Genomic DNA, 15,599 nt, shown 5'->3' on the forward strand with positions numbered 1-15,599 from the left:
AACTAGTCACATAAATTACATTAATCCAATATTCAACTGATTGTGGAATCTGCTGCCTGTCCTTCCTAAAGTACGCTTTACTGCACTGATAAGTTAATGAGAGATTAATATTGAGATTAATATCTGAATCCAAAGACAACTAATGGAGGTGGAAGTTTTTACATCCATATAGAGTAAAAATAAACCTGATTTTAAAAGTGCTGCATACACAAGTAAACTTACGGGAACTGCTTGATATAAATTTCTATGAAAATCAGGTCTTGACATGCCATGTGTGAGATTTATGGAGATATAGACTGATCCAGTAAACAAATATGCAAGTTAACTAATGAGTCTGGTGTTAAAACTAAAGTACAAATGAAAAAAAAAAAAAAGAAAAATCCTGTCATTTCTAAAAGATATGTTATAGATTTGTCAGTAAAGGTTGTTTAATCATTCTTAATTGTGCAAATTTTATCAGCCACAATTACACATAATTCTGAAGCATCTGAAGAGTTCAATTTTTTCAAGGTTTAAATCTTTTTCTCCTTGTAGAAAAGGATTGTAGAATACAATCCTGTAGGAGTATCCTCCTGTTGATGGCCACCCCAACAAAGGAAATATTTGAATCCAGAGGTATCAAAAATATTTATAATGAAACATTTAAAAATACTTCAAAGAAGTAGCCCTCTTTCAAAAATCAAAGCAAGAAAAATATCCTGTTTGTCAAGAACACAGGAATGCTTCAGCACTACTCAGAAAATTCTGGTTAGAGGAGACAGAAATGATTTTCAGCATTTTAGAATGGAATATCAGTGAGCTATACAGTAATGGCATGTCTCACCTTCATCTGTGTGGCAAAACGGGCAAGATAACAAGCCTGTGTCCTGCTCATTGTGAACAGGAAAGTGATACTTGAAATAAACACACTCTCCATCCTCCCACCTGCTATCACAAACTACAATCCATCAATTCTTCTCCCTCCAGACCCATCTTAGACACTCCAGTGGAGGATTGAAATGTGAGGGTTTGGCTGTAGGAAAAACTGGAGGGAGTGGGTGGTAAGACACTAAATTGATTCTTGTAAGAACTAAGACATTCAGAGAAGGAAAGTAGATTTCAGTAATTACAGTCAGACTGGATGATGGTGCTTGATAGTAGAGGAGGAACCTGTTATGATAATTTCAGAGCACCTCTACTAAATCATGATTTTAATGTATAGATTATACAAATAAATACTTAACTTTAACATGTAAAAACATATTTCCCATTGAAGTAAATGAAAGATAAGAATATGAAAATAATGAGGCAAAATGCCTATAAACCCATAATGCCTTCCTAACAAATCACCAGCTAACTTTATGGCCAGCCTCTGAACAGGATCCTTGGCACAGTGGCATGAAGGACTCACAGGGCAGAACTCTAATAACTACCTGAATGCTCACACGGGAAGATCTAATAGAGGTGGATCCAGAAGCCTGGGTATACCCATGTGCTGCAAAGAGGAAGGACTTACTGAGGTCCAGGCCATGAGAACTGAGACTGTGCCTTTGGCCTTGTGCAAACCATCCATCCACCCACACTGACTAGAAAGCCAACCTCCTTTTTTCCAGACCATGCTTTAATGGATGAACACTGGCTGTACAGGCACCCAGTATGCAGGGAACAAAGATCTCTTTTAAACAGCCGACATCTTTCTATGTCTTGGGCAGAACTAAACCCCTTGCATAAGCTTTTAATCACTTTTTATAGTTTTCTTATTACCAGTGCACCTATCCTATGATGTTGACAAGGTGAAAAATAAACTGGAAATTAGGTCTGATGTCAGTGCAACAGAAACTATCAAAATCAGACAGAACAGCAAACTCACATATTTTACTTCTAGTGCCAGAAGGGAATTACATTTCTTTTCATCTCAACAGTGCTGTGAATTCTGGATGTATGTAAGAGGAAGCCAGCAATATCAACATAAGCCAGCAATGTGCCCTTGTGGCAAAGAAGGCCAATGTCATTCTGGGATGCATCAAGAAGAGTGTGGCCAGCAGGTCAAGGGAGATTCTGCTCCCCCTCTACTCTGCCCTGGTGAGGCTTCATCTGGAGTCCTATGTCCAGTTTCAGGCTCCCCAGCTCAAGAGGGACAGGGAACTTCTAGAGTCCAGTGCAGGGCCACGAAGATGATCAGGGGACTGGTGCATCTTTCTCATGAGGAAAGGCTGTGGGATCTGAGTCCGTTCAGCCTGGAGGAGACTGAGGGGGGATCTCATTAATACAAGTATTTGAAAGATGTATGTCAAGAGGATGGGGTGACACTTCTTCTGTACTGTTCAGTGATAGGACTAGGGGTATTGGGCACAAGCTGAAACACAAAAAGTTCCACTTAAACTTAAGGAAAAACTTCTTTACTGTAAGGGTGAGGGAGCACTGGCACAGGCTGCTCAGGGAGGTGATGGAGTCTCCTTCTCTGGAGGTTTTCAAAACCTGCCTGGACATGATCCTGTGTGACCTGATCTGGGTGAACCTGCTTTAGCAGGGACTCAACTGGATGATCTCTAGAGGTTCCTTCCAACACATACCACTCTGTGATTCTGTGTGATTCTGTAATTCAGTCTCACAGCACAGAAATAAGACCAAACCATGTCAAGCGAAATAATTACATTCTAGCAAACAGAAAGTCAGAATAACATTCCTCTAGAACACCTTTATGGTACAGCTCTGTTAATAACGTTGCCCAATACCTAACCCATTGTAAAACTCCTGCTCCTGGACAACTTTAGGTTCCAATTCTAACTACCCGGTGTACAGCATTTAATCCAAAATCAGCTTTCCAAATGTTTAAAGATTTCTTCAGCATCAAACAACTTTCTGTAATAGGTCCAGATAGAGGAATCATGGGACAGGATTTTTCTTTATACTGCCTATTTTTCCACAAAAGTACAGAAGCTTTAAGTCCATTGCTATGTACACAATACACACACATTTTGAATACTATGCCTGACAATTTTTCCCTTCATCTGTATTTTTAATTCTCCTTCCATTGTGCCATTATTGCAAATCCTAAATTACCCTCTTTTTACCTTAAAATTTGATCTGTCCTGAACATGCTTTGGTATCTTTGACTTGTAATGATAACTGAACTCCCACTCAACGTACGTTATTTAACAGTTACATACAGTTTCAGTTGATCCCATCAGGTAAAATTAACTAATCATATAAATACAAGAGTGTGATACAGATACAGTATCGTGCAATACAACTTCAAACTGTTATTTTGAAGTTTTAGTATAAATCTGAGAAGTTTCTTTCCATTTGAAAGCAGTATATACCTGATTCTGGTGTCCGGACAATTGCACTGTCAATGTAGCCTGCTTCAGTGGTCACTGCAGAGACTTCAAAAAGATAGGTGGTATACGGCCTGAGGTTAGTGATAACAAAACTAATTGGTTCATTCCAAACAGAGCTCATTCGACTTGGTGCATCTGTACTTGGTGTGACTGTAGTCCGTGCAGGAATTGTGGATTTGCCAAAAGCAGTCGAAGGAGTGGTAGTACTCCACAAAAATGATTCACTGTTATCCTATAAACACAAAATATGACACATGATAAACCGCATCTATAACCTATAATTGCACATACATGTAGATCAAAAGAGGCAGACCACAACTGAAAGAAAACTACACTAAATTGGGACCCCTTTTTATACTTCAACAGCCAAATTTATGTTCTCATTTCATTAGTTGATGTTGCTAGTATATCCTGTTAGCGATAGGTTTGATTGTCATGTTTTCCTGTCTTACTCCAGGATTCATTTAATTATTCTCAGATTCCATTCAAAGTGTTCAAACTCTTAAAAAAATAATCCCCTAGTAAAGTCCTTCATGTTATATTCATGTGTTTGTGTATACACATATAGTCTATGTATATCCATGTATCATGGATAAGACTAGGCAGAGGTTTCCTTATCTGTACACTAAGGAGAAACTTCTGAAAACCTGCTAGACAATACAGAAACCATTCCTACTGCTTCAGTAGGTGGCAGTCTCCCTTTCCCAGTGCTGAATGAAACCAGTCTGATATCGGAAACCATTACGTCCAAGGTGATCTTTGAAATAAAATCTAAAATCAAGGTTCTGATTATTTTTGTAATTTAAAATTGTACTTTTTGTTAAAGCACTAAGCCTAGAATCCTGAAAAAAAAAAAAAAAAGGATAGGAAAAAAGGAGTGAGGGGAGGAAAGAAAAGGACGGGGGAGAAAAGGACGGGGGAGAAAAGGATGGGGGGACAAAAGGGGGAAAGTTAGGCAACTTGGTATCTGAGTAATCACAATATTTTGCCCAGAATACGGAGGAAAATGAGAATAAGTACCCGGAAGAAAATTTTCTTCAAGAAATTCTGGAAGGTATACATTGGTTACATATATGGGACATCCCTTTTTTCTGTTGTATCTAGCAACAGGACAAGGGGTAATGGGATGAAGCTGGAACACAAAAAGTTCCATTTAAATATAAGAAAAAACTATTTCACTGTGAGGGTGAGGGAGCCCTGGCACAGGCTGCCCAGGGAGGTGGTGGAGTCTCCTTCCTGGAGAACCTGCCTGGACACGTTCCTATGTGACCTCTATCTAGATGAACCTGCTTTTGCAGTGGTTTGGACTAGATGATCTGTAAAGGTCCCTTCCAACCCCTACCATTCTATGATTCTATTATTTTAATCCAAAGAACAGCCAAAATTCAGAAACTTTTCAATGAGCACTTATTTTTATGAACAACTCAGGCTACAAACATTGTTTTAAACATCCCTTTGCTAACCATGAGTCTTTTTATTTTGATACGAAAGATATTTAAATAACGTTGAAATGTTATCTTCTGAATAAGATATACTTTTAGAAAATTAAAAACATTATCATACTACATATAAAAATGACATTCACATTACTATGTGTCTGCCTTGACCAAAAAAACCCCACAAATTCTTGCTTTTTATAAATGAATACTGTAGAAACAAAAAACTGAAAACTGAAAATATGGAATTATTTTCTTTTAAAAGGTTGTCAAATAGAAACTTTCTTCACATTTTTACTTTGGCTAAATTGAGTTTTCCAAGAAAAAGTATTCCATTTAAACTATTTTGAATGAGAAGGTTTTTCTAGATGATCTCTAAAGGTGCCTTCCAACCCCTACCATTCTATGAGCCTATGATTATATCCTGCCTTGTGGCTGAGGCTGTGAAGTACTCAGGATTGGTCTGGAAAGCAAACGTCTAAAGTTTTTATGTCTCATAATTCAAATGTAAAACTGTATTTTGTGGTTTGAGTCTATTTCTAATTTAAAAGGTTTATAGCACTTACGTTACATTCTGGTAACCTCCCAGTCAGAAGGTCCTCTACTTTAACCAAGACATCTTTCACTACAATTCCACTTCTTGCATGTTTCACACTAATCTTGAAACTAGTTATTTTTCCATTTGGTTGCCGAGGGAGAAACCAGATCAGATTTACAGCTGAATAATTTAAGGCTTCAACTGTGAGATTCACTACTTTACCTGGAGCTTGAAAACAAAACAAACAAAAGCAGTGAGACATACTTTTCTTCTCAGCACTGAAAAAAATATAAAATATCCCTCCTTTTTGTTTGGTAATGTCATTTCTAGCTTCTGAATCCTGAAGCAAAAAAATAACAACAGTTCACAAACACATGAAAAGAGGCTGATATGCAATCAGATCTTTACCAATCTAGTTTAAGTGAGATAAAGAGTTATTTCATTATCATAACAACATAGCAATTAGTTTGGTCAACTTGAAAATATCCATCCTCAAAGCAACTCATCTGCTGTGTCAGAAGTATCCAATTTTTGTCCATTTTTATTTCTTTAAGAGCATATGACAGCACTGGGTATTTTACTTCACTTGTGTCATCTTTTCAGCTGGGTATAGATGTCTGGTAGGTTTAAACAGTTCAATTTAATTTGAATATTTATTATTTCAGCAGAAATTGTGTACTTGGTATCAGTGACAGTTTCTAGGGCCTTTTGGCAAAGAATCTGTATTAATCCCAGCACAAAGGAATGGGACTGAACATCTAAGTGAGATTTTATATGCTATCCAGACTTCCCTCTGAACTTCCTCTGTAGCTTTCTCTGTCTTGTCTGCATGGCATGGTTAGCTTGCAGCATGGTTCCTGCAATAGCTAGCCTTAGCACTAAGGAGAAAAGAGTTATGCTGCCTTATATAAAACTCTTTGCAATTACAGATCTTACATGTGAACTGAAACAGCTTCTCCAAGCTTCTTATTTCCTTCTTGCTTAGACCCTGCTCAGTCTTTTGCAGATTTTTCACCTCCTCCCCTCTTTCAGATTACAGCCTTTATATTTAAGTAATTCTATCTTCTGACTGATTTTCCTACTTTAAACTGCACCTCTTCATGTTGATCAAGATGTTAGGCTTTCTTTAGCCATCAAAGAAAGAGTTAAAAACAAAAAGTTGAGAAGGTAAAGGTAAAAATGTAAGTAGAAATGTATAAAAAAAGTAAAAAACCTAATGTTCTCCTATGGAGAAATGCTGGTATTTTCCTCTGTTGAACATGAGGAAGCACAACTCATGGAAATATGGGTTTCTATCATAGAATAGTGCAAAATAATGATTTTGCATAGGTCTATGTGGCAAGTTTACTATCTCTTCCCATAGTTAGCTTCATAGGTCATTGCTTTATCTCAGAAATCTCATGCAGAGCGATTTCCTGCCCTTAGCTGAGATGTAGCACTCTGCAGTTTGCACACTCAGAAAACACAGATTCCTAAACACAGAGGGACGATCACTGTCATGGCAGAATACATTCTCTATTCCATCGAGACAGGTTCATCCTAGTATAACTGGGCTGGTGTCAGCTCTTCATCCAAGGGAAAACTGCTCCTGGAGCACGTGCAAGACTACAAATGCTAAATTAAGAAAGATTATGCAATTGTATTTTTTTTAATTATCAAAAAATCACGTCAACTTTTCGTTTTTCACTTTTTCCCTTCAGAAGTAAGAAATAAAAACTTCATAAAATACATTCTGTGCTGAGTTTCTCAGAGAAGGCATTTGACTCCAGCAGTAAACAAATATGGCTTGACATAAGTAGGCAATGCCTGAGCTGATTCCACAGCATGTCTCCTAGTACCGCTGCAGGCCACAGCAGATGGGTTCACTTGATAGGTATCTCTGCTCTCCTGTGACCTTGCTTTCTGGAAGCAGCCTACCGAGAAACTGTCACAGGAAAACCCCAATAGAAACAGACCTTACATATAAGAAAATTCCATATGTGCACACCTTAAATGCTGTCAATAGCAAATAGGACAAAATGCACTGTTCCAATGAATAAGAAAATAAGAAAATAATTAGGATTTTTTTCAGAATTCAAGAATAAAATGTGCCACTGATACTTCATTTGAACAAATTAGAGCAGCTTTAATTAAAATAATTAGCATCTTTATTAAAATTACCGCTTTCTGCAGTCTGAAAAAGAAAAGGATTGCTAAATACTCCAACACCAGCACTGTTCTCAGCTGCAATCTACAGGAGAAAAAAAGCCACGTTAGAGAACCTATAGGATATACTGTTTCAGAGACTATGAAAATCTTAAGGATACATTGATATTCGTCTTCTAGCTTTTAAACTATACATTTACAAATGAATATGCCTTTTATAGCTGCATTAATTTATACTCAACATTTAAATAGAAATGCGATAAAGTGGAAACATTATGAAACAGTGTAAGAAACTGAGAACACCCTGTGTGAATATCCACACTTAAAAAGGGCTGAGTCCCTATTTTATGCTAAAGTCCATAGCAAGAATAACATCAGTAATCCTCCCTTCCATTACCACAATTCACTTAAACTTCCCCGTTCCTATTTCACTTGTACTGTATGTTAATGGAGGAAAATACATGCTGTTTTATTTCTTGAACTCTTGAAGGATAGCAAAAGCAGGTTAACCTCCTTCGGAGCAGAAATCCAAAGACAGCTTGTCTTTTGTCAGATAGACAATAGGTCAGGGAGCTGTGAATGCCCCTCAACGATCATGATCACAGAAGACAGAAAGGCAGTACATTGAGACTTTGGCAGAATTCCTTGAGATGAACACAATAACCTGTATCTTCTATAACTTGGACTTATGGACAGTTAGACTCAGTGATAGCCATGGCACACAATACTTAAAAAGAGGATTGAAATCTGAATCCTTACTTAGACAGTAAGAGACAGAGACAATGAAAGGTAAACCATGAGCAAAATACCAACCGTGATGGTGACAGATGTGTGAAAGAAGAAAATCATAAAGCTCTCCAGCAAGATTAAAGTTGGTAGACTTTCCCTCCCACCAGTGTCAGGTAACAAAGCTATGGCAAAGGTACCGGGGGAGCTGATAGTGGGGAGTAGTGAGAGAGTGACTGTGGGGAAGGTGGAGTGAGAAGGGGCAGATATGCAAAACCATGTGTGAATCATAGTAGAAGTGACAGACAGCATGTACGGGATATCAAAAGGCAAAGACATTTGAAAGAGCTAGCAGGTTAGAAAGGAAAACTGCTCTAATCACTTCTCAGGACCAAACTGTGCATCTTTCAGAATACCGTGAAGCTATTCAAACAAAAGCAATAAGCAATAGCAGATAAAACATAGTAAGGAGATGTGAAGTAATATCTAGAATGACTTAATAAGACTTAATCTAGAATGTAAAGTGATGCACATGTGTATGACCACTTCCTTGCTCTGCTTGGTGAAGGAGAAACTGTATTACTGCCCAGCTCTTTCTACAATACACATAGGTTCTGTAGAAAAGGTCCAGAAAGGTAAATTAGCATTAAGACAGACATGAAGAATCTCACTTCATTATCTGTAGTTTCAAGAGAAATGAAAGGTGCTATGACATAAGTATGCAAAAAGTTGCATGGTAAAGATGTCAGCTACATACATGGATTGGTTTTAAAGAGAAAACAAAATAAATGCTTACACAATGTACTAGAGTTTACTGAGTTTAGCTTCTGGAGTTTACTGCCAAAAAGAATCATCATCGAAAAAAAGCTTGGGGATATTTTAAAAAGTCAAATTCACTGTGCAGATAAAGTACTATTGAAAGTTCAAATAGCTGCAGCTCACATTTGCAAGGAGTATTCATTTTATACATTGAAGTATGTTACTTCTAATTAAGTTAAGAAAAAATCTTGAGTGAACATATTTACAAAATTATCAATGATCAAATGTTCAAAACTATCCATAGCTCTCCATCATTTAACAAATCACCTCTTGTGACTGCTATTTCTTTAAAAAGGGTTTTGTTTTGTTTTGTTTTGTTTTATTAGATGTAGATAAATTAAGACTGGGCTGCTACAAACACATTGGAAAGCTGTATTGAAAGCTTGTGAGATTGAACTGTACTCTAACAGTATCTACCAGAAAGAATTTCACAACAGGCCAGATGCCCTAAACAATAGAGAATTTCCATCTATGCAAAAATCAAGAGATACTTTTAAATGACACAATAGACTCTAAACACCAAGCAAAGAACCAGAAGAAATTGCTCAAGGGAAGGAAAACATGTAATATTTCTTTTTAGTCACATCTGTGAGGAAGAAAAAGTGTTTCCATCCAAGTCATTACTGAATTTGTGAGGTTGCTCCTGGGTCAGGCGGTCAGGGCACCCACCAAAGCAGTAGATAACATAACAACCCTTAGCTTGCCAACAGACTTTTATTCACTCATGAGAAAAGCCATGTGGTCCCTGCTAGACAGAGGTTGTTGGGTGACAAGTGACTTTCCTGAGTCACCTGTAAATATTTCAGGCACCAGCAATGGGAAGGATTGCCTGTCACATATAACAAAGGGCAAATTATCCCTAAGCAAAACAAACTATTTTAAATTTCCTAGCGTTTTCTCAGGCAAGGCTCATATATGAAGCAAAGAATGGAATCTGTAAAACCTTTAATACTGAACCCCACACAAATGCTACTGATCCTCTCAGAACTGCAAATTGAATTCTCTTAATAACTTATGTATCTCAAGAGATTTATCTGCTTGGAGTCTAAGTGATAATACGTGTCTCAAATAGTGGCTGAACATTTTTGTGGATTGTGGGGTTTTTTGAGAAGGTTTTTCCTTTGTTTTTAACAGATGACTGGAGGAAGGAGAGCAAAGGATAAACATTTCTCCAGCTGTGGATAAACTGGCTTTTATCAGCATGGTCATCACAATTAGATTCACAGTGAGCAATTTTCCCACAATGGCAGACATAATTACATTTTTACTTTCTCAAACATACAGACACAAACCACCTTTACAAAGAATCACTACACAACCTTATTCCTAATCCGGTCAGCTTCAATAGTTTCCATAGCTTTGCGCTGTATGAACTTACATGCTATGGAATGAAGTAAATCAAACACATCGTTTCATTTCATTCTTGATATTGGAAAGAAATACCTTTCCAAGGTTCTTCGGAAAGAGTAAGTCAGGCAAAGAACTGCTTGGCCAATATTGCTAAGAGGATAGCAGGTGATTTTTGTTCACCTGAAGTCATTCATTGTTGAAGAGGTCAGACATGAATCAAGACTGTTTAGTGTCAAGGTAAACAAATTCTACATATAGAAGGTATGAAAATATACGTCCTGATTTTGGCAGTAGGTATTCACTGTGAATATCTAGGCAATAAAATCTACAGAAAGAGAATGGAAAAGGATGGGATTTTTTTATTTCAGGAGATAACAGTAGCTAAAACTCTCAGACTTAGGGAAAATTAGGCTAAGGTGATTACAGGCTACATTTAAACTGATATTCAAGTAACAAAACTCCTTCCTAGATTAATTAAGTTTAAAATCAAAGAAACAAATACATACCTACATGCTTTTCTGGATTTGGATGGGATTTGTTAGAAATCTATGTGTAATATGTAAAGTGCACCAGTGATTTGAAAGATTAAATCTCAATGAAGATGAAGAAAGATTTAGACGTTTTTGAAAATTTTACTTTTATCCCATAATGACCTATGTCAGTAAGAATATCAACAAAGGAAACTATGTTTTAGTATAATTTTGGTTGGAAAGTATTTAGATTTTAAAACCACTACTGTAAACAAATACCTGGCTAACATATTTTCTTACACAGTAACAGTAATTTGCAAGGTCCTGCAGAAAACACATTCTGGATCTACCATAAACTCACACAGTCTACCCTAAATCAGAACTCAAAACACTAAAAGGCATTTGTGAAGTTTTTACCATAATTTCGTAAGTTGTTCCAGGGTTAAGACTGGTAAGAAGAACTTCCAAACTATCTGGCTTTGTTGTGACCTGTGTATAGGCTGTTTGCATCCATGGGCAGACCTCTTTATATTTAACAAGGTAGGAGAGAATTCTCCCATTAGGATGCAGCGGCGCATTCCATGACAAGAGGATCCCAGCAGAGCCCACTCTTTCACCTGCAAGGAACCCAGGAGGCCCAGGATCTGGAAAAAAAGAAATAATAATTAAAAAAATCATCTGCCAGCATAAACCAGTAAAACTACTGAAAACTAATATACTGTCGAATTAAATCCCTTTTTCTTTTTTTAATTCTCTGGCTAGAATCCTGTTACTAACATGATGAAATGAATTTTGGAACACCAGGAACATTATTCTATCAGAATGTAAAACAAATTAAGGCTTATAATCTTCGTGGACAAATCAGAGCCTAATGCCAATTTAATATTTGAGATAGTCTAGCACGCTTAATTTCAGTTCCTTTCCTTAAAACAATCCCCAATTAAAACACATTTGATATGACTACAATTATTTTTAAATGTCTTTGAAGCAAATTTTTCACATTCTTCCAATTTATCCTTTTATGTTTATTTTTTATTTTGGTATGTTTTAAAAAAAGCCAAGCTATTAGATGAATATAACTACAATTCACATCCAGGGCTGTTGCTTAAAAATATCTGATAGAGAATCTCTCATGCTCCTATAGAACAGTGTAAGTTTTAATGGTTAAATATTAAAAATTCCAAAGACTGTTCAAAACTGATTTATCAGGTACTACTAAATTTCAAAAAGCATAGTAAAAACAAATGCAAAGAAATTTCATCGGTCATTAAGAACTCACTTGTCACATTTGTTGTCACTGTTCTACTTGCAGGTGAACTGTAGACGGAAGATGAAACTGCAGAAACTGTAACGTTGTATGTTGTTCCAGGAATAGTATCAGAAAAATCAGCCTGAAATAGGACATAGATTTATTAAAGTCTTTTACCAAGAACCATAGAAACAAAACAAAAATAACAACAAAACACACAAGCATTGCATTACTGAAAGTTAATAAGCTTTTAGAAATACAACAGCATGTACAACACTAATAATAGTTTTCATGTTAGTCATGGTACAGTATTTTGCCATCTTATTTAACTACCTCCCATAAGATTCTTATAACATTCAGTACTAAAGAACCACAAAATTAACTATTCATTTTGTCATAGAATCAATGTATCTATAACCATAATCTTTATCAAAGTAAATATGAAGCACTATAAAATTCCTTTTTGAAATATTAAACATAAAGGAACCTGCAAGGAAAAATGGCAAGTTTTTGAGCCTGAAGCTAGCCTGTCTTTTGAAATAAACAAAATCAACAATTTTTTCAGCAAGCATTTATATAAAATACCTGTATCTTTGCAGTTCCAATTAAAAGCAACAGCAAAACAACCAGAACAATCATTATTTCTGTAAATATTATTATCTTTTCCAGACAGCAGAATCAAAAAGTGCTCCTTTTTCTTTTTGATGGCTTAGCAGTGAAATGTTGCCTGCATTAATGATTTAAGCACAGATCTTCCTGGCAAGTACACAATTAATGAGTCTGTATTACTCAATAGCTCTGCCCTTCCTTTGTTAAACTATTCATGAACCCTTGGATGACTGGCTGTATCCTTCTAGCAGTCTTAAAAAAAAAAGTAAATTCACTACCCGTTGTTAGGTAACAAACTCTGGATTCTGAAATTTGCTCTCAGCATTTTCTTCCTTAATGCTTTCCTACTCATATTTGCATTAAATAGCTCAGGAGGTAAGCTTGAATTCCTCATCAGCACAATGCATAAGGAAAAGCTGTCCATGCAAGTCCTGTAATAAAAGCACATACTTGATACTCCCTAACTCCAAGATCTAGGATAACAACAGAACCATGATCAGGAACAAGATCCATGTGAAATCTGTCTACATGTCCATATGGTTGTCTCCAATACAGTGAAAAAGAATTTGATGAAACATTGAAGAATTTAAGTCCTTCTGGCTTTGCAGGTTCTGAAAGAAAATAGCAAAATGAAAAACAATAATTTTGATAATCGCCTATAGAAATATCTTAGTTGTTAAAACTAAATATAAAAACATCCAAGAACAATTTATGTGACACATGAAAGATAATATCTGATTAGCCTGAACACAGCAGTATGTTATACTACGGTTGCTACACTACCTCTGAGACTTGCTAGATAATCTCCCAACCAGGCAGCGCAGACATGTCCATTTGCAGAGAGCAGCTCAAGTATCTCTGCCCAGTGTTCAGTTAACAAAGAATCTCTGCATAGTCTTGGTGTTTCTGTTGTCCTCAACCCTAAAGTTAGCACTACTACTGTCATAATTAGTTCAACTGTTGAAATTCAAGATACAATTAGTGCTTGTTCTGTTGCTAGTCACAAGGTGTTAATGCTTTTACACTTTTCATGTATTTGGAATACCAGTAACTCCATGAAGTCTAGTGAGTAAAGTCCCCAAAATATGGACATTTTATTCCTTCTAAGCCAAGTTCCTACCTACTACTGTTACACCATCTAACTTTCTTCTGCTTTTAAATGCACCTTTAAATCTGTATCATGCACTCTAAGCCTAATAATGAACCAGATTTTAGCTTTTTCAATAGGTCATTAAAACGTTATCTACCTATAATATTGTATCATTTATCAACCTGTGCAATCCATAGCAATCTGTATGTCTCCTTTCTACTTTAGAAAGTATGTACATAAAGCACAGTCCCTGTGCTCATTTCCCAGAGCAAGCCTAGTCAGTGATGCTATTCATCACATTTCAGATTCATCACTACTCTTCCACTCAGTCCTGTTTGCCTTAGAAACATAGTTCTTCAGAATTCAGATTAAATCTTCTAGTACTGTTTATGGAGTAGTATCACACAGTGCAGTCTGAATATCATATCAATTCCATTCTGAAAGTGCTCCACTCCTTTTTTATTTACTGTAAATCAGCTTAGATCATATATCTTTCATTAACTCTTTACACTAGCTACCCAAACTTGCAGAGTTGTTTCAGATTACTCTAGTTTTGCCATTATAGAATCTATCTGAAAATATATCTAAATACTACCTTTAGACTTTATATTCAGTCTTACTTGTATGATTTTTAATGTGTTTCCTTATTTTAATACTAATAGAAAGAAAAAAAAGAATTAATAATATATGTGCTGGTGCACAAGTATAACCCAGAGCAGAATTTCTTCCTTCTAGTACACTTTTATAACTTTTAAGTCTTACTACTATCATCAGTTCTATTATTTCCATGGAACTCACTTTCCTTTAAAGATGGATTCTATGTGTATGGAGATCTTTTTTATAGAAAGCCATGGTTAATCTCTGAGTGTACAGTAATCACAATACTTGAGTCATCCCTTTATGTCAGTTGAACTACTCTGACTCAGTAGTGGAAGCAAGCATAAAAATCTCCTCATGGAAAGAGAAATTGAGTCTCATGAAGCCAAAACTCTTTCTGAGAATTACCCTTCTCCCTGATGCTGAAAAAGAAGTCTCATTTATACCCTTCTGCAGATTTAACCACATCATCAGGGAATTAAACTGTGATCGTGGTTTACTTGAGCCTGATTGCACCTACTCTTCCACAGTCCTGCTCTCTGTTTCACAGGCCTGCACACACACTTCTAACCAGCAGTGGTCTATTTGTGTAAGGCATAGTCAGAACAATTTCACCTACAAAAATTCTACTTAATATCTGCAATACATATTCTAAGTGAGTGCATTGAAAATTAGTTGAGATTCAGTAGATATATGAGAGAATATGGAGTGCAATAGGTCAACCAAACTGATTGAAATCTTCCTTGCATTAGAAAACATTATTAATTGCATTTGAAGTATTACAACATTGTTGTCCTAGTTTAAACATTAAAAGACACAGAAGATTTTTTTCTTATTAATTTTACTCTCAAAAATAAAACAGGAAAAGATTTTCAGTCCCACATCACTTTATTTAAAGGCTCTCTTTGACCTATTGCTTCAGTCTCCCTGACTAAGGCAGAAGTACCAAGAGTTTGTCAAACACTGATCCCAAAAGCAGACATACAGATGTCATGACATTTGGTCAAAGTAGTCAATCAATGACAGCTTCCAACACTTCACAGGTCTCTCTCATACCACCATGTCATTGCCACAAAAAACTCCTCAAAACCAAAACTATTAAATGTAGTATAAGAAAGTAGTAAGAGAAATTGGTGAGGTAGTTCTGGAGCATCATTCTGCTCTTTAAATTTGATCTATATTTTATATTATTACATTCCAATAAATTGCAGACATGTGCCAAAAATGAAATTTTAGCCCATTAAGTTTTA

The 15,599-nt window shown here is 36.1% G+C and overlaps 1 protein-coding gene across 1 annotated transcript in view; it reads right to left on the reverse strand.

The window, feature by feature from the left end:
• The window catches only part of PTPRQ (protein tyrosine phosphatase receptor type Q), a 110,863-nt gene extending 98,171 nt beyond the window's left edge, over positions 1–12,692 (reverse strand). The window contains exons 1-6 of the mRNA XM_062016781.1: positions 12,639–12,692; positions 12,084–12,195; positions 11,222–11,448; positions 7,455–7,524; positions 5,323–5,522; positions 3,303–3,552 (exon numbers count right to left, since the gene is read on the reverse strand). Of these exons, the coding sequence (XP_061872765.1) occupies positions 3,303–3,552; positions 5,323–5,522; positions 7,455–7,524; positions 11,222–11,448; positions 12,084–12,195; positions 12,639–12,692 (913 nt within the window). The remainder of the gene's footprint in view (positions 1–3,302; positions 3,553–5,322; positions 5,523–7,454; positions 7,525–11,221; positions 11,449–12,083; positions 12,196–12,638) is intronic.
• Between the last annotated feature and the right edge of the window lie 2,907 nt (positions 12,693–15,599).

The sequence above is a fragment of the Colius striatus genome, chromosome 1 (genome assembly GCF_028858725.1).
Source record: "Colius striatus isolate bColStr4 chromosome 1, bColStr4.1.hap1, whole genome shotgun sequence".
NCBI lineage: Eukaryota > Metazoa > Chordata > Aves > Coliiformes > Coliidae > Colius > Colius striatus.